At 49.8% G+C, this 19,857-nt stretch overlaps 1 protein-coding gene across 1 annotated transcript in view; it reads right to left on the bottom strand.

The window, feature by feature from the left end:
• lrig1 (leucine-rich repeats and immunoglobulin-like domains 1) overlaps positions 1 to 19,857 on the bottom strand; it is a 94,492-nt gene that overhangs the window by 10,216 nt on the left and 64,419 nt on the right. Inside the window, 6 exon segments of the mRNA XM_084315804.1 lie at positions 4,995 to 5,276; positions 8,023 to 8,364; positions 14,119 to 14,130; positions 14,133 to 14,281; positions 18,552 to 18,588; positions 18,591 to 18,622. Coding sequence (XP_084171930.1) covers positions 4,995 to 5,276; positions 8,023 to 8,364; positions 14,119 to 14,130; positions 14,133 to 14,281; positions 18,552 to 18,588; positions 18,591 to 18,622 — 854 coding nt within the window.

Consider the following 19,857-nt stretch of genomic DNA (forward strand, 5'->3'; position numbering starts at 1 on the left):
AGCTCACACACAAAATCCAAACTCAATGACCGAAAAAAGGAATAGGCTGAAGCACATGCTTATTTTTGCCTATCCTTTTACAATTTTTAAAAACTAAATATACTTTAATATAAGAAAGAAAAATGTAAAATATGCTGCAATATATAATTTTTTTTCTTTTTCTTTAAGAGAAAAAAGAAAAGAGAAAATAAATGTTTGATGTTTTACTCAAAACTGTACTCCTGAATTATGTAGTGTAGTGATAGTAAAGGGTTAACCTTCTGTAGTGTGGTAATGAAAGGGTTAAAAAGGTTCCAACACGACAGGGGTCCAACAAAGCGAGTGGAACAGGCTGTTTGGACGATGTGGATGGAAAGTGTTCTGGTTTACATTTTTGGGAGAGCGGTGTTCTCGTTAACAATATTGATTGGACTGACCTACATTCTAGTAGGAACACTGTGTGAACTAGGGCTGCACCATTTTGGGAAATAATCGAATTGTGATTTTTCTGACAGATATTGCGATTGCGATTAAATTTGCGATTATAATAAAAATAAATTTAAGCAGCCCCAGAGGTTTCTTGTAAAATGCGGCTTGCATCTGGCCTACGCACTGGGTCTGTTCGGGACACCGAGCCTGGAAATGTTTCTTTTTACCTGGGAATCGATACTGGCCTTTTTTTCCTGTACTTTACTCTCCCTCTGAAGTCTAAACTTCACAACACACAATCTAAAACCCCTTACCTCCCTCTCCCAAACTGTTCCTACACAACAATAACTTGCAAAGGAGATCTTGTATCGCAATGGGACTTCCTGGTTAAAAAAAGAAATAAAAAAAATTGCGATTTGCATCATTTCAAATCGCGATTTCGATTTAAAAATCGATTAATCGTTCAGCCCTAGTGTGAACTACCGCTGCATTTCTGCCTAAACCAAATAACATAATTATGGATGTTAATAAGTCGATACTTATTAAAGAGAAACACTTTCAGATGGAACAACGTTATGTTGTTGTTAGGGGGCGACAGTAGCTCAAGAGGTAGAGCGGTCGTCTGGTAATCGGAAGGTTCAAGTTCAAGTTTCAAGTTTTGTTTCATTTGTCACATATGATGAGGTACATGTACATTATAGTGAAATGCTTGGTTGTGTATGACCCTCCTGAGATTGTGCTTCATACTGTAAAAGAGTATACACTACTATACAAAATATACAAAACAGAAGTACAAAATGTAAAGATTAGGTAGAGATGTAGTGCAAATCTTTTTAGTAATAAATGGATGAAATATGGTGTAGTGTTAAAAAGTGTTTAAAGTGTCTAAGTGAACGTTCCCCCCGGGCAGTGTGTCGAAGTGTCCTTGAGCAAGACACTTAACCCCTAATTGCTCCCGATAATGGTTGCCTCAGCCGTCAGTGTGTGTGTGTGTGTGTGTGTGTGTGTGTGTGTGTGTGTGTGTGTGTGTGTGTGTGTGTGTGTGTGTGTGTGTGTGAATGTGTGAGTGAATGGGTGAATGTGAGGAACAAAAAATGGTGCTTTGGATAAAAGCTGTTAAAATAAATGTACCATTTACCATTACTGACCGGTATGTGTAACTGCTGGGTTCAGCGACTCAAATCAACCCTGAGAACTTCTGAGTAAAGTTTACCTTTTGTGTATTTTTAGTTCCCCCCCCCCGACCTGTGAGACGACAGACTGCACAATAAGAAGACTGAACCCTGTCCAACGACAGAAGCAGTCGAGCAGCTCGTGGATCTGAACCATGCGGTGCTGCTGATAAAACAGCCGCTCTCTGTGTGTCTGTGCTGTTTTCACAAGTAATCAAGACTGAATCCTTTTCAGGAGAAACAACGTTTCCACTGTTTCCCAGGCAGCTTTAGATACCACTGAATGGAGCGCATTGAACTGTGTGTCTGTGTGTGTGTGTGTGTGCGTGCGTGTGTGCGTGTGTGTTTGTGTGTGTGTGTGTTGGAGATAGACGTGTGTGTGTGTGTGTGTTGGAGATAGACATAATGTGTGTGTGTGTGTGTGTGTGTTGGAGATAAGCCTGTGTGTGTGTGTGTGTGTGTGTGTGTGTGTGTGTGTGTGTGTGTGTGTGTGTGTGTGTGTGTGTGTGTGTGTGTGTGTGTGTGTGTGTGTGTGTGTGTGTGTGTGTTGGACACAGGCCTCTCCCCTCAGAAAGACCACTTCCCCTCACAGTGGGACGTGTCCAGATTAAGAGATCTCACTTAACCCAGTCCAGTCGCCCAACTCCCGCTCCCCTTCACTCCCTGCCCCGCCTTCTCCTTCTCCCTCTCTCCCCACACTGTCTCCTCCCTTCCCCCACTCTGCCGCCCCTCCTCTTCGCTCCTCTCCAGACGTGGGCCCCTCCTTCATCTCTCCAAATCCAAACATCAGCAGCCCAGCAGAGAGGAGAGGAGGCCCGACCCGCTCACTCCGGTGGGTGCAGAGCCTGACCCGCTGAAAGCCCTCGTTACCCTCCACTGTGTGCAACACACCAGGCCTTCCGGGCGTCCCGCGCCAACGGGACTTGGAAGAGAGGAGAGGATGAGGGGGAAAGAGGAGAGGAAGAGGAGAGGAAGAGGAGGAAAGAGGAGAGGAAGAGGGGGAGCGAGGAGAAGAGAGGAGAGGAGGGGAGAGAGGAGGAAGAGATGAGAGTAGGAGGGGAAGAGGACAGGATGAGGGGGAGAGGAGAGAAGAGGAGAAGAGAGGATAGGAGGGGAGGAGGAGGAGGAGAAGAGAGGAGACGAGGGGAGAGGAAGATAAGTGAGGAGAGGAGGAGAAGGGAGGAGAGGAGAGGAGGGGAAGAGGAGAAGACACTTTTCACCACTAGGTGAATCTTGGCAGCCTAGAGCCAAAACTGGGCCCCCCGAAAACACGACTACAATTCACGCAAAACAGGACAATTCTCGAAGAATGACTAACTTACGGTCCATTAAAAAAGCTGTATAGGTGTCAGAACACTAACGGAGGAGGAGGACTCTCCGGCTGCAGAGGTAGTGTTTGTTGGCTTTGTAGGTCTGGCTCAGTCTAGTTGGACCAAAGCAGGCTATAGAAAGGTTTCAGTGAGGCTTGCAGTGCAGTAGCCATGACTGTCCCGCCCAGGGAGAGAGAGAGGGGGGGGGGGGGGGGGGGGGGGTGGATGCCTAACAAATACCCCTCTGTGAGTAACCCCGCCCCCCGTTTGACCCTACCCCACGACCTTTCCCCCCTGACCTATAGCAAGGCCACAGCTGCCAGCAAAACAAAAATATGAAGCTCTTCATTCTAAGGCCTCGGGCCGATCAATTCCCCGCTGAACACCGGGCCGCTTCCATGTGCTCTTTCTGGGGCCGTGGGGACACTCTCTCTGGGGCCGTGGATCAACATGGTGTTAGACTGAACACCAGGCCGCTTCCATGTGCTCTCTCTGGGGCCGTGGATCAACATGGTGTTAGACTGGACTGAAAACAGCAATATGCTCAAATTAGTCCCCGAAGCCAAAATAGCTGTGGAGCCTCCATGAACTGCCTCAGTACACGGTTTCAGTAATGTATTCCACTGATTCAAATGAAATACAAACATATATATATATATTAGGGATGTCCGATATTATCGGCCGACCGATATTATCGGCCGATATCGGCAGTAAAATGTGATATCGGAAAATATCGGTATCGGTTTAAATACAAAAAAAAACAATAACAATATTTGTTATATATATATCCAGTGAAATTATTAGTTACCTGAAATTATTCAGTTTTTTGGACGGGGAAACCCTGCATATATCGGTATCGGTTGATATCGGTAATTAAGAGTTGGACAATATCGGAATAGGTAAAAAAGCCAATATCGAGCATCCCTAATATATATATATATATATATATATATATATATATATATAGCGGGTATTTGTTAGGCATCCATCCAATATATATATATATATTCACTCTAAAACTATTATGTACAAGTGCTACAAGGGTTAATGTCACGTGGCGGCCAAACGCGTTATTTCTAAACCTAGCCGCATTTCTGGCAAGACGCTCTCTGATTGGCCGACGCCTGTTTCTACACTGGTTAAGCTTAGGCACTCTTTGGAAAGTTGGTTAAGGTTAGAGTTTGTCTTGGAGCATGGCGATAGAACGCCAGGTAGTTTGCAGGCTGTTTGACGTGGAAATGGGCAAAGACACAGCTCGTCACGGATTGGGCAAACAAACGCGTCAGTGGCCAATCAGAGAGCGTCAGTCAGAAAATGCGGCTAGGTTTAGAAATAACGCGTTTGGCCAAACAGCTGACTGGGCTTTGATTCCTCTGGTGAGTTGCCTCTGAAGGTTTCTTAAGAGGGATACGCGAGAAAAACATTTCCAAATAATGACACAACGTGGCGACTGGATGGTAAAAGGAAACTGTGGTTTAAAACACAGGTTTGCATATAATAATAATAATAATTAATTTAATTTATATAGCGCTTCTCAATAACCCGAAGTCGCTGGAGTACTATGGAGTGGGTGAGGAGTGGGTGTGTCAGAGAGAGGAGTGGGCGTGTCAGAGAGAGGAGTGGGCGTGTCAGAGAGAGGAGTGGGCGTGTCAGAGAGAGGAGTGGGCGTGTCAGAGAGAGGAGTGGGCGTGTCAGAGAGATGAGTGGGCGTGTCAGAGAGAGGAGTGGGCATGTCAGAGAGAGGAGTGGGCGTGTCAGAGAGAGGAGTGGGCGTGTCAGAGAGAGGAGTGGGCGTGTCAGAGAGAGGAGTGGGCGTGTCAGAGAGAGGAGTGGGCGTGTCAGAGAGAGGAGTGGGCGTGTCAGAGAGAGGAGTGGGCGTGTCAGAGAGAGGAGTGGGCGTGTCAGAGAGAGGAGTGGGCGTGTCAGAGACAGGAGTGGGCGTGTCAGAGAGAGGAGTGGGCGTGTCAGAGAGGAGTGGGCGTGTCAGAGAGAGGAGTGGGCGTGTCAGAGACAGGAGTGGGCGTGTCAGAGAGGCGTGGGCGTGTCAGAGAGAGGAGTGGGCGTGTCAGAGAGAGGAGTGGGCGTGTCCAGCGTCAGGTCTTACCCAGGACGGTGAGCGTGGCGTTGGCAGAGACCGTGCCCGCCGTGTTCCTGGCCGTGCAGCTGTAGACGCCCATGTCCTCCGGCTTGACGTCCATGATGAAGAAGACGTCGTCGTCCGGCATCACGTGCATGCGGCGCTCCCGGGCAGCAGGGAAGTCCGTTCCTCCGTCCTTCTGCCACGCGATCTGGGGAGTCGGGTGACCCTCAGCTGCACACTCCAGCCGGGCCGTGTGGCCCGTACGGATGGTGCTGTCCTGGGGCGTCTTCAGGAAGGATGGGAGGACTGTGGGGAGGAGGGGAGAGGAGAGGGGAGGGAGAGAGGAGAGAGAGGAGAGAGAAGAGAGAGGAGAGAGGAGGGGAAGAGAAGAGAGAGGAGAGGAGAGAGGAGAGAGGAGGGGAGGGAGAGAGGAGGGAGAGAGGAGAGGGGGGGAGAGGAGAGAGGAGAGGGAGAGAGGAGGGGAAGAGAGAAGAGAGAGGAGAGGGAGAGAGAGAGAGGGGATGAGGGGAGGGAGAGAGAAGAGAGAGGAGAGGAGAGAGGGGAAGAGAAGAGAGAGGAGAGGAGAGAGGGGAGAGGAGGGGAGGGAGAGAGGAGGGAGAGAGGAGAGGGGGGGAGAGGAGAGAGGAGAGGGAGAGAGGAGGGGAAGAGAGGAAAGGAGAGGAGGAGAGGGAGAGGGGAAGAGAGGAGAGGAGGAGGGGATGAGGGGAGAGGAGAGGAGGGGAGGGGAGAGGAGGGGAGAGAGGAAAGGGAGAGAGGAAAGGGAGAGAGGAGAGGGAGAGAGGAGAGAGGAGGGGAAGAGAGGAGGGGGAGGAGAGAAGGAGGGGAAGAGAGGAGAGGAGAAGAAGAGAAGAGGAGGAGGGGAAGAGATGAGGGGAAGAAGAGGAGGGGAAGAGAAGTGAGGAGAGGAGGAGAAGAGGAGAAGAAAGGGGAGGAGAGGAGAGAGGAGAAGATAGGAGGGGAAGAGGAGAGGAGAAGAGAGGGGAGGAGGAAGAGAGGAGAGGAGAAGAGAGGAGGGGAGGAGAAGAGAGGAGGGGAGGAAGAGGGGAGGAGGGGGTAGGAGAGGGGAGTAGAGGCGAAGGGAGGGGAGGAGCGGAGGATAAGAGAGGAGGAGGAGAGGAGAAGAGAGAAGAGGAGGGGATAGGAAGAGGAGAGGAGGTAGGAGATGGTAAGAGAGGGGAGGGGAAGAGAGGGGAGGAGAAGGGAGGGGACACAGAGTTAGTCAAAATAGAGTGGAGGTTATTACTGGGAGAGCAGGTGGTTGTACCTCCGTCGCTCTCACACAGTCCATCCCCATCATCTGGTTATCTCACTGCGTAGAGAGCAGGGCTGGCTTTGGGCTGCCGGCTGGGGTTTGGGCAGTGGACCAACACTCCAGATAATCAGTGTCCATCTGCAGCTAGCGCTCTGACAGAGCGTGGAAGAGATGGACCCGTCAGCGCTGAAATGCAGCTAAATCAATTTGTTCCAAATTCCACCCAGGGGGAGCGAGAGAGCGCGCGCGAGAGAGAGAGAGAGAGAGGAGACTTTGTTGGGAGTAAGAGGAAGAGAGCCCAGAACGGTCGCTTATCACAATTCCTCTTCTGTGAGTTGGGACGTTAGCCACGTTCTAAATAAGCTTGTCATTGAGCAGAACAGATCTTATCACGCGCTGGTAAAACACATCTGAATAGGCCGTATGCTGTGTCTGCAAGCTTGCAAATTGCTCAAATCATATCAAATCATCGTTTCGCATGATGATTTATGATCTAATTGCTTACGAAAACGAAAAAATTTAAACATCTAGATAAACGGTCAGCTTTAGAAACACTCATCATATTCAGTATAACTAACTAAATGGAATTGCAGTCTTCCTGTACAGACACAAACCGTACTGTACGTCATGCTGCTAACCACCGTGTACATCTAGTTCTAAATGCACGGGTGTGATGCGTACGGTCTACTGTCCCCGTACGCTATACATCGCAAGGTCTGGTCATTCTATCATGTGTGTCAGTCATAAATAAAATAAATAAATGGTGCATTTATATAACAGCTTTTATCCAACGCGCTTTACAATTTTTTCGACAGTGGCGTAGAGCAGGCTTCTGGTGATATGAAGGTTCCCGGTTCGATTCCCTCTCCTCCCGGTCAGATGCGTCAAATCACCAGATGACCGCTCTACCTCCTGAGCCACTGTCTCTAGACCGCTCTACCTCCTGAGACACTGTCTCTAGACCGCTCTACCTCCTGAGCCACTGTCTCTAGACCGCTCTACCTCCTGAAACACTGTCTCTAGACCGCGGCTCTACCTCCTGAGACAGTCTCTAGACCACTCTACCTCCTGAGACACTGTCTCTAGACCGCTCTACCTCCTGAAACACTGTCTCTAGACCGCTCTACCTCCTGAGCCACTGTCTCTAGACCACTCTACCTCCTGAAACACTGTCTCTAGACCGCTCTACCTCCTGAGCCACTGTCTCTAGACCGCTCTACCTCCTGAGACACTGTCTCTAGACCGCTCTACCTCCTGAGACACTGTCTCTAGACCGCTCTACCTCCTGAGCCACTGTCTCTAGACCGCTCTACCTCCTGAGACACTGTCTCTAGACCGCTCTACCTCCTGAGACACTGTCTCTAGACCGCTCTACCTCCTGAGCCACTGTCTCTAGACCGCTCTACCTCCTGAGCCACTGTCTCTAGACCGCTCTACCTCCTGAGCCACTGTCTCTAGACCGCTCTACCTCCTGAGACACTGTCTCTAGACCGCTCTACCTCCTGAGACACTGTCTCTAGACCGCTCTACCTCCTGAGCCACTGTCTCTAGACCGCTCTACCTCCTGAGACACTGTCTCTAGACCGCTCTACCTCCTGAGACACTGTCTCTAGGCCGATCTACCTCCTGAGCCACTGTCGCCCCGCTGTCATACTGTGGAACGGAACGTATTAAGCGATTAAAAGTGATTTTGATTCATGATTCTGAGGAGGAGCGAAGGAAGCCGCGCCCGTCACGGGTCTTAACGCCGTAGCCTCCCCGCTGAGCAAAACGACCTACCGTTGACGGTGAGCCGCGCCTTGCCGGAGTAGGAGGAGCCAAAGTGGTTGGTGATGATGCACTGGTAGCGGCCCTCGTGGGCGAAGGTGACGTGGCGCAGGTGGAGGACGGTGGTGTACTCCATCACGCCGCTGCCGCCGCTGCCACTCGGTGCGTCGGCCGCGCGCACGTGTGCGTAGTTCTCCGTCTCGGCGTGGCGCAGCAGCTCCTGGTCCTTGCGCCAGGCGAAGGTCATGGGGGAGGAGCTGCTGCTGGCGGCGGTGCAGGTGAGGCGCACGTCGCTGCCCAGGACGCTCACCAGGGTCTCCGGCTGCACCGTGATCTGGGGCTTGGGCAGGTCGTCTGCAGGAGGAGGGGGGGGAGGGGAGGTTAGCATCGAGAACACATCCATTACAATCTTGCTTTTATACATTTTTAATGACAGAAATCTATTTTGTGTCCACACCACTTCTGTGAAGCACGTTGGGCTGCAATTCTTGCATGAAAGGTGCTATAGAAATAAAGTGTGTTATTATTACGACTGGGACAGTCTCTGTGTGGAACAGTGGTAGAAGTCTCTGAAGATACAGTTATGTACCCTGGTTTCATTCTGTTCTTACTTCACTAAGACATATATTACATGTTGTATTAACTAACTTAACTAACTAAAAGTGAAGAGAGGGAGGGATGGGCTGGTGGAGAGAAGGATGTGAGGAGCAAAGGAAGGACGTTAAGTAGACAGGAAACTCAAGATGGTGGGAGAAGAGGAGGACAGAGGATGAGAGGAGAGGAGGACAGAGGATGAGAGGAGAGGAAGGAGGATGAGAGGAGAGGAAGGAGGATGAGAGGAGAGGAAGGAGGATGAGAGGAGAGGAAGGAGGATGAGAGGAGAGGAAGGAGGATGAGAGGAGAGGAAGGAGGATGAGAGGAGAGGAAGGAGGATGAGAGGTAGGGCTGGACGGTATGGTCTAAAATTTATATCACGGTATAATTTGAAGCATAGACGGTAACGGTATATATCACGGTATATTCATTTATCTTAAAATGTCTATATAAATGCTTCTGAAGGGGTAAAACACTGGTATGGCAGCTATTATTACTGTACTCTTGTATTACTAGGACATATTTCACACAGTACAGAGGTATTTTAAGAACATTTATTGTGCAAAACTGCAATAGAAAAATGCAAAGCCTTTTCTCAAGTTACTTTTATCTCTGAAAAACACTTTTTCCATGAAATACAATCAAATCAAGCGGCACAAAGTGAAAATAAAAACTACAGCAGGACAGGAGGTTTCTTTCCCTCAAACAACTCAAACACAATAAAACTCCTCCATAACTTAACTTTAGTGTACATGTTTGACAACGTAGAGAGAGCGAGAGAGTGTGGTAATAGGTTTGAGTTTGAGGTTTGAGCTTCCTAAGTTGCCGTAGTTGATGATGTCACACCAGGATGGCATTGTCAACACAGAGCTGGAAACGAGAGCAGCCCGATGGATAAAGCGATATAAAGGAATGAATACCCAAATAAATGCGAAGTTATCTTTGAACCTCTGTTTTCAAGCCTCGTCAATATAACCCCCCCCCCCCATTTCCTCACGAATGGAACTAGTGCCACGGAGTCACGTTAGAATGTTAGCTTAGTGGCTAACGTGAGTTAGCTTAGTGGCTAACGTTAGCCCCGTTGCTGCGCTAAATCAAGTCTCCTCTCAGCCTCCTTAGCCAAATTGAAATGCCAAAACTATATGGCAAGGTCCGTGAACAAGTGGAGAAAAACTCAGTACAATTAAACACTATGCAACGACCACTGCAAACGTCTAGTGAATCGTCAAGTAACGTCATTGCTACTGCTGTGACTAGCTGCTCATACCGGTCACAAGGTATAGTCAAAATCCATACCGTAGCACAAATTCATACCGTTTATACCGTATACCGTTAATACCGTCCACCCCTAATGAGGAGAGGAAGGAGGATGAGAGGAGAGGGGGACAGAGGGTGAGAGGAGAGGGGGACAGAGGATGAGAGGAGAGGGGACAGAGGGTGAGAGGAGAGGGGGACAGAGGGTGAGAGGAGAGGGGGGCACCCTAAAACCCTAAAACAAGCCAGAGTCACGCCCCTCATAAAAAAACCAACCCTGAACCCCACCGTCATAGCCAACTATCGCCCTGTCTCTCTTCTCTCCTTCCTTTCTAAAACACTTGAACGTGCTGTATCCAACCAACTTACTGCTTATCTCTTACAGAATGACCTCCTAGACCCCAATCAGTCTGGCTTCCGGACTGGCCACTCCACAGAAACGGCCCTCATTGCGGTCACAGAGGCACTTCACTACACAGAGGCTTCACACAAAAGCGAAAGGCCTCTCCTCTGTCCTGATTCTCCTAGATCTATCTGCAGCCTTCGACACAGTCAACCATCAGATCCTCCTCGCGGCCCTCGCAGGAATGGGAGTGGCTGGATCTGCGCTGACATGGCTGACATCATACCTCAATGACCGCTCCTACCAAGTGTCATGGAGAGGGACTCTGTCGGCCACCCGCCCCCTCCGGACGGGTGTCCCCCAGGGCTCGGTCCTAGGACCCCTTCTCTTCTCCCTCTACACTAAATCACTGGGTAACATTATCACATCTCATGGCTTCTCATATCATTGTTATGCCGATGATACTCAACTCTTCCTCTCCTTCCCTCCCTCAGATATCCACGTCTCTGAGCGGATCTCGGCCTGTCTGTCCGACATCTCCGCCTGGATGACGACCAACCACCTCAAACTGAACCTAAGCAAAACAGAATTGCTCCACCTGCCGGCCAAATCCTCCCCCCTGACCGACCTCTCCATCACAGTCGAGAATGCAGCTGTGACCGCGTCGCCGACCGCCAAGAACCTTGGTGTTGTCCTCGACGACCAGTTGAACTTCTCTGCTCACATCGCAGCGACGACCAGAACCTGCAGATTCCTCCTGAGCAACGTCAGAAGGATACGCCCCTTCCTGACAAAAGAAGCCACCCAACTCCTCGTCCAATCAACAGTCATCTCCCGCCTCGACTACTGCAACGCACTGCTAGCTGGCCTCCCGGCCACTGCCACCAAGCCTCTTCAACTCATTCAAAATGCAGCGGCCCGCCTGATCTCAAACCTACCGAAGTCAGCCCATGTCACCCCACTTCTTAGGGACCTGCACTGGCTCCCCATTGCTGCACGTATCCGCTTCAAGGCCCTCGACCTAGCATACCGTGCGGCAAAGGGAACCGCTCCCGCCTACCTCCGGTCAATGGTCTCTAACTACACACCCTCAAGACCCCTACGCTCTGCGTCTTCTGGCCGCCTCAGATCTACTCCTATCCAAGCTCCCGGAGGGTCATCAAAGAGAAGCCGCCTATTCTCAGTCCTTGCCCCACAATGGTGGAATGAACTACCCATCCCAGTTAGGACAGCCGAATCCCGTCCAATCTTTCGCCGTCGACTAAAGACTCACTTCTTCAACCATTATCTGAAATGATAAAAAAAAAAAAAAAAAAAAAACTAACCCCGACTAACCTTAATGTCATGCACTTGTCCTAATAAACTAACCTACACTGTAACACGCAACACTTTGATGAACATTGTTACTCAGCTGATAGAGTTGTACCCTTCTTGCTGTCTTGTCGCACAGAACTTGTAAGTCGCTTTGGATAAAAGCGTCAGCTAAATGACTAAATGTAAATGTAAAATGTGAGAGGAGAGGGGGGCAGAGGGTGAGAGGAGAGGGGGACAGAGGATGAGAGGAGAGGAGGACAGAGGGTGAGAGGAGAGGGGGACAGAGGATGAGAGGAGAGGGGGACAGAGGGTGAGAGGAGAGGGGGACAGAGGATGAGAGGAGAGGGGGACAGAGGATGAGAGGAGAGGAGGACAGAGGGTGAGAGGAGAGGGGGACAGAGGATGAGAGGAGAGGGGGACAGAGGATGAGAGGAGAGGGGGACAGAGGGTGAGAGGAGAGGGGGACAGAGGATGAGAGGAGAGGGGGACAGAGGATGAGAGGAGAGGAGGACAGAGGGTGAGAGGAGAGGGGGGCAGAGGGTGAGAGGAGAGGGGGACAGAGGATGAGAGGAGAGGGGGACAGAGGGTGAGAGGAGAGGGGGACAGAGGATGAGAGGAGAGGGGGACAGAGGATGAGAGGAGAGGAGGACAGAGGGTGAGAGGAGAGGGGGACAGAGGATGAGAGGAGAGGGGGCAGAGGGTGAGAGGAGAGGGGGACAGAGGATGAGAGGAGAGGAGGACAGAGGGTGAGAGGAGAGGGGGACAGAGGATGAGAGGAGAGGGGGACAGAGGGTGAGAGGAGAGGGGGACAGAGGATGAGAGGAGAGGGGACAGAGGGTGAGAGGAGAGGGGGACAGAGGATGAGAGGAGAGGGGGGCAGAGGGTGAGAGGAGAGGGGGACAGAGGATGAGAGGAGAGGGGACAGAGGGTGAGAGGAGAGGGGGACAGAGGGTGAGAGGAGAGGGGGCAGAGGGTGAGAGGAGAGGGGGACAGAGGGTGAGAGGAGAGGGGGACAGAGGATGAGAGGAGAGGGGGCAGAGGGTGAGAGGAGAGGGGGACAGAGGATGAGAGGAGAGGGGGACAGAGGATGAGAGGAGAGGGGACAGAGGGTGAGAGGAGAGGGGGACAGAGGGTGAGAGGAGAGGGGACAGAGGGTGAGAGGAGAGGGGGCAGAGGGTGAGAGGAGAGGGGGGCAGAGGGTGAGAGGAGAGGGGGCAGAGGGTGAGAGGAGGGGGGACAGAGGATGAGAGGAGAGGGGACAGAGGGTGAGAGGAGAGGGGACAGAGGATGAGAGGAGAGGGGACAGAGGGTGAGAGGAGAGGGGGACAGAGGATGAGAGGAGAGGGGACAGAGGGTGAGAGGAGAGGGGGACAGAGGATGAGAGGAGAGGGGGACAGAGGGTGAGAGGAGAGGGGGGCAGAGGGTGAGAGGAGAGGGGGGGCAGAGGGTGAAGGAGAGGGGGGCAGAGGGTGAGAGGAGAGGAGAGGGGGGGCAGAGGGTGAGAGGAGAGGGGGCAGAGGGTGAGAGGAGAGGGGGACAGAGGATGAGAGGAGAGGGGGCAGAGGGTGAGAGGAGAGGGGGGCAGAGGGTGAGAGGAGAGGGGGCAGAGGGTGAGAGGAGAGGGGGGCAGAGGATAGAGGAGAGGGGGCAGAGGGTGAGAGGAGAGGGGGACAGAGGATGAGAGGAGAGGGGCAGAGGGTGAGAGGAGAGGGGGGCAGAGGATGAGAGGAGAGGGGGCAGAGGGTGAGAGGAGAGGGGGGGCAGAGGGTGAGAGGAGAGGGGGGGCAGAGGGTGAGAGGAGAGGGGGGCAGAGGTGAGAGGAGAGGGGGCAGAGGGTGAGAGGGAGAGGGGGGCAGAGGGTGAGAGGAGAGGGGGCAGAGGGTGAGAGGAGAGGGGGGCAGAGGGTGAGAGGAGAGGGGGCAGAGGGTGAGAGGAGAGGGGGCAGAGGGTGAGAGGAGAGGGGGCAGAGGGTGAGAGGAGAGGGGGGACAGAGGGTGAGAGGAGAGGGGGCAGAGGGTGAGAGGAGAGGGGGGCAGAGGGTGAGAGGAGAGGGGGCAGAGGGTGAGAGGAGAGGGGGACAGAGGGTGAGAGGAGAGGGGGGCAGAGGAGGTGGAGGATAAAACACCCATCACCATGTCGTCTTCATGTTTATTGGATAGGTGTCTGCTTGCTTGTGCAGTTATGTGCATAACTGATTCAACAGTGACAAATAAAACACACAAACACACACACACTGTGTCTTGGCACAGAAAAACAGAGCAATGCTGCAACATAAACAAAACAAACATCTCATACAAACAAATACACGCAATTATGTAAACAACAGCATAGCATGGAGCTGACAATATGGACCACCTGTACACAAACAAACTATTTCACTCACTGTACAATTTATACACGCTCACACACACACACGCAAAATATATACAAAATGTATACAGATTACGCAACACAAATAGAACTGCCACACACCCAAATATATAAAATACCCCCAACAAAATACACACTACTCGTCTCACACACACACACGCACACACACTACTCGTCTCACACAGACACACTACTCGTCTCACACACACACACACACGCACACACACTACCACCACACACAAAGCTTTGGGCGGAGCCTGGAAGATGCTGGTTCCCTTCAGGCTCTCAGGATGAGCACATGTAGCATCAACACCAGCCTGTAGGCCTCGTGTCGCCAGCCACTCAGGAAGCCAGGGGAGCTGACAGTCACATAGAAAACTATCACTGTGAATGAGTCTGGAGAGGAGAGGAGAGCAGAAGAGGAGAGGAGAGGAGAGGAGAGGAGAGGAGAGGAGAGGAGAGGAGAGGAGAGGAGGGCAGAGGAGAGGGGGAGGGGAGGGGAGGGGAGGGGAGGGGAGGGGAGGGGAGAGGAGAGGAGAGGAGAGGAGAGGAGAGGAGAGGAGAGGAGAGGAGAGGAGAGGAGAGGAGAGGAGAGGAGAGGAGAGGAGAGGAGAGGAGAGGAGAGGAGAGGAGGAGGGGAGAGGAGGAGAGGAGGGCAGAGGAGAGGAGGGCAGAGGAGAGGAGAGGAGAGGAGAGGAGAGGAGAGGAGAGAGGAGAGGAGAGGAGAGGAGAGCAGAGGAGAGCAGAGAGGAGAGGAGAGGAGAGCAGAGCAAAGGAGAGGAAGAGAGGAGGAAGAAAAGATCCAAGGAAGAGATGGAGAAGAGAGGAATTCAGTCAAAGTAGAACGTGTGATATATTCTCATATATATTTCTATAAACATGCCTTCATCAGAAACAGGATGGATTGCGGTTTTATTTTCCATGGCATCAGCACAGCGTACAGTGTGTATCATATCTAATATATTGGACAGAGTCACTCTTTCCACAGACAAGTGTGAGGAGGCAGCAGAGTGAGGAGGCAGCAGAGTGAGGAGGAAGCAGAGTGAGGAGGCAGCAGAGTGAGGAGGGAGGAGAGTGAGGAGGCAGCAGAGTGAGGAGGAAGCAGAGTGAGGAGGAAGCAGAGTGAGGAGGCAGCAGAGTGAGGAGGCAGCAGAGTGAGGAGGGAGGAGAGTGAGGAGGAAGGAGAGCAGCCTGAGCGCCAGAAGGCACCGACGAGACGCTCCATGTTTTCCATCTGCACTCACGATTCCATGCTTGTGTGCACGTGCGACCGAGCGTGTGTGTGTGTGTGTGTGTGTGTGTGTGTGTGTGTGTGTGTGTGTGTGTGTGTGTGTGCGCGCGCATGCATTGTTTGTAGAGTGTGTGTAGAGGGTGTGTGTAGAGTGTGTGTAGAGTGTGTGTGTAGAGTGTGTGTAGAGTATGTGTGTAGAGTGTGTGTGTGTAGAAGATGTGTGTAGAGTATGTGTGTGTATAGTATGTGTGTAGAGGTGTTGTAGAAGATGTGTGTAGAGTGTGTGTGTAGAAGATGTGTGTAGAGTGTGTGTGTAGAGGATGTGTGTAGATGTGTGTATAGTATGTGTGTAGAGTGTGTGTGTAGAAGATGTGTGTAGAGTGTGTGTGTAGAGGATGTGTGTAGAGTGTGTATAGAGTGTGTGTGTAGAGTGTGTGTGTAGAGTGTGTGTGTAGAGTGTGTGTAGAGGGTGTGTGTAGAGTGTGTGTGTAGAGTGTGTGTGTAGAGTGTGTGTAGAGTGTGTGTGTAGAGTGTGTGTAGAGGATGTGTGTAGAGTGTGTGTGTAGAGTGTGTGTGTAGAGTGTGTGTAGAGGGTGTGTGTAGAGTGTGTGTGTAGAGTGTGTGTGTAGAGTGTGTGTAGAGGGGGTGTGTAGAGTGTGTGTGTGTGTAGAAGATGTGTGTAGAGTATGTGTGTGTATAGTATGTGTGTAGAGTGTGTGTGTAGAAGATGTGTGTAGAGTGTGTGTGTGTAGAGGATGTGTGTAGAGTGTGTGTGTAGAGGATGTGTGTAGAGTGTGTGTGTGTGTAGAGGATGTGTGTAGAGTGTGTGTGTAGAGGATGTGTGTAGAGTGTGTATAGAGTGTGTGTGTAGAGTGTGTGTGTAGAGTGTGTGTGTAGAGTGTGTGTTGCACATGGCACTGGTGCTACAGAGGTTGATAGTTTTGTAGCACAGGCCAAAATCTTGTAGCCCAAGTATAAAACGTGTTATATTTGTAACAGTCACAAATGTGCCTATTGTATTTGTGTTATTTAGTTGCAGTGCCATGTTTGGCTGTCATTTAGTATATCGCCATGTGTTATTATTACTATAATACTCTCATTATCTATTTCAATTAATATCATAAACAACATAAGGAATATTAGCATAATTTTGAGTGGACTGAAGGAATGAGTCAGCGTTAATAGTTTTAAATGCAAATAATTTATTGAAACATAGAAGTGGGGTCGGTTGGGACACACACACACACACACAATGGGGGACCCTGATGTAAACAAGACAAATGTCTTTCTCTGGTCTGCATCCCCTTAACAATTGTGTGTATTGAGCCGTACTGTACTGTACCCATTCTGCAATCTGTTAAATAAAGTTTTCATTCATTCATTCACACACACACTGTTTCAACTCACCACCCCCGCATCATATTGTAGTCTAGTCTGTCTTCAAACTTCCACTCCTCTCGAAACTTTTTTATATTTGAATATCAACATTATCTGTCCATCCTCAGCAATCCTCAGTTTACTATAATATACTCCTGTCCTGAGTCCTGACTAGTGACTTCATCGTCTTTCCAAACGCACACGCACACACAGGGAAGGGGAGAGTGCCCCCCCATTTCCCTTTCCCCAGTCCACACTGTGTCTGCTGGCTCTGCGCTCTGCCTCTGATCAGGATTAGCTTGTTAGCTTGCTAACGTTGTATAGTGATTGTAATGGTACATAAACGTTAATTTCAGGCGATGTGCGCATAAAGGAATGGCGACGGTGCAAAGCATGTAGATGCATTTGACCCGTTGCGAGAGAAAAAAAACACCACAGACTTATTAACGCAGCAGTGCGCACCAACCGACCAACGCGCTGCTCTGCAAGCAGAAGCACGGATAGGGCGGTTATGACTCGTCGAGTTGTCAACATTTTTCAAAATAAGAGTATCATATGCACCTGAACGTTGCTAGCTGTCGGAGCCTAGTTATTATAGCTGGAGCTGCGCGTGGGCAGAAATGAGACCCGCTACAGGATTTTCAAAATAAGAGTATCTATATGAACCGAATCCCTATCGCACCAGTGCTACTGAAGTAAATCCATTCATCGCACAGACCGCTGTTGCTGTAGCACGTGTGATATATATGTCGCACTGTACAGCCCTGGTGTAGAGGGTGTGTGTAGAGTGTGTGTGTAGAGTGTGTGTGTGTAGAGTGTGTGTGTGTAGTGTGTGTAGAGTGTGTGTGTAGAGTGTGTGTAGAGTGTGTTTAGAGTGTGTGTGAGAGTGTGTAGAGTGTGTGTAGAGTGTGTGTAGGTGTGTGTAGAGTGTGTGTAGAGTGTGTGTAGAGTGTGTGTGTAGAGTGTGTGTGTAGAGTGTGTGTGTAGAGTGTGTGTGTAGAGTGTGTGTGGGGGTGGTAGAGTGTGTGTAGATGTGTGTGTAGAGTGTGTGTGTAGAGTGTGTGTAGAGTGTGTGTAGAGTGTGTGTAGAGTGTGTGTAGAGTGTGTGTAGAGTGTGTGTGTGTAGAGTGTGTGTAGAGTGTGTGTAGAGTGTGTGTAGAGTGTGTGTAGAGTGTGTGTGTAGAGTGTGTGTGTAGAGTGTGTGTAGAGTGTGTGTAGAGTGTGTTAGAGTGTGTGTGTAGAGTGTGTGTAGAGTGTGTGTAGAGTGTGTGTGAGATGTGTGTGTGTAGAGTGTGTGTAGAGTGTGTGTAGAGTGTGTGTAGAGTGTGTGTAGAGTGTGTGTGTAGAGTGTGTGTGTAGAGTGTGTAGTGTGTGTGTAGAGTGTGTGTGTAGTGTGTGTTAGAGTGTGTGTGTAGAGTGTGTGTAGAGAGTGTGTGTAGAGTGTGTGTAGAGTGTGTGTAGAGTGTGTGTAGAGTGTGTGTAGAGTGTGTGTAGAGTGTGTGTAGAGTGTGTTTGTGTGTAGTGTGTGTAGAGTGTGTGTAGAGTGTGTGTAGAGTGTGTGTAGAGTGTGTGTGAGAGTGGTGTAGAGTGTGTGTAGAGTGTGTGTAGAGTGTGTGTGTGTAGAGTGTGTGGTAGAGTGTGTGTAGAGTGTGTGTAGAGTGTGTGTGTGTGTGTGTGTGTGTGTAGAGTGTGTGTAGATGTGTGTGTAGAGTGTGTGTAGAGTGTGTGTAGAGTGTGTGTAGAGTGTGTGTGTGAGTGTTGTGTAGAGTGTGTAGAGGTGTGTAGAGTGTGTGTAGAGTGTGTGTAGAGTGTGTGTAGAGTGTGTGTAGGTGTGTGTGTAGTGTGTGTGTAAGTGTGTGTTGTGTGTGTAGAGTGTGTGTAGAGTGTGTGTAGAGTGTGTGTAGAGTGTGTGTTGTAGTGTGTGTGTAGTGTGTGTGTAGTGTGTGTGGGTAGAGTGTGTGTTGAGTGTGTGTAGAGTGGTGAGAGTGTGTGTAGAGTGTGTGTGTAGTGTGTGTGTAGTGTGTGTGTAGAGTGTGTGTAGAGTGTGTGTGTGCTCACAGGGTCTTCAGGTTCCTCATCTTGCTGAAGGCCTCAGCTGGATGGAGCGGATGGCGTTCTCTCCCAGGTTCCTGTTGAGACGATAAACAGTGGGCTGTTAGCAGTGACACACTGACACACTGACACACACACACACACACTACACACAACACACACACACACACCTACTAGGGCTGACCTTCAAAGCTTTTTTTGGCAATCGAAGCTTCGGGGCCGAGCTTCGATTTTAATTCGAAGCTTCGAAAAAAATTAAAAAAAAATAAATATTTTTTTTTATTTTTTTTTTTTTATCTTATGTTGTGGGACTTGTACAGCACTTTCATAAACTTTGTTGTTTTTAAATGTGCTCTATAAATAAAGTGGGTTGGATTAATTAATTAAGTAGCCCCTTTCGTGACTGAGCCAACAAGGTTTCACTCGGCTGTGTGATTTAATTCAAGGTGGATCGCTGTTGTCGTTTGAACAACTTCAGATTTCATGGGAACTACCAATCCCCCAAATCAAGAATGTTTAAGATGAATGAAGTAAGATTTTGATTATTTGAAATATGGCCTGTGTAGACTAAACTATGCACAGAATTATGTCAGTCTACAAGGTCCGTATTCTACATGGTCCGGCAATGTAGACCTTGTACTGACTCCACTACAGACCAATTATCAGTGAATGTTCATGCATTTTTAAGAAGGGCAACTTCCACAAAAAAACAAAGAACTCACCAAAACATCACAGTAGCACCTATCTAAATTTTATTTCCTATTTTGTTTATTCATCCCAGTATCTTTCTTTCTTATGTGTGGAATTCTACAAGGCATGTAGGTGTATATGTATTTGAGGATGATATCCTTCAAACAGGCAATAGTGATGATATAATTGGGCAGTGCTGAGCTGAGCTGAGCACGCGCACACACACATTTAGTCATTTAGCTGACGCTTTTATCCAAAGCGACTTACAAGTTCTGTACGACAAGACAGCAAGAAGGGTACAACTCTATCAGCTGAGTAACAATGTTTATCAAAGTGTTGCGTGTTACAAAAAAAAAAAAATCTAACCGTGACTAACCTTACTGTCATGCACTTGTCCTAATAAACTAACCTACACTGTAACACGCAACACTTAGATGAACATTGTTACTCAGCTGATAGAGTTGTACCCTTCTGCTGTCTTGTCGTACAGAACTGTAAGTCGCTTTGGATAAAAGCGTCAGCTAAATGACTAAATGTAAGTGTGTGTGTGTGTGTGGTTGTGTGTAGGTGTGTGTGTGTAGGTGTGCACGCACCTTGTAGAATTCACACATAAGAAAGAAAG

Source organism: Notolepis coatsorum (genome assembly GCF_963971535.1).
Source record: "Notolepis coatsorum genome assembly, chromosome: 6".
NCBI classification, from domain to species: domain Eukaryota; kingdom Metazoa; phylum Chordata; class Actinopteri; order Aulopiformes; family Paralepididae; genus Notolepis; species Notolepis coatsorum.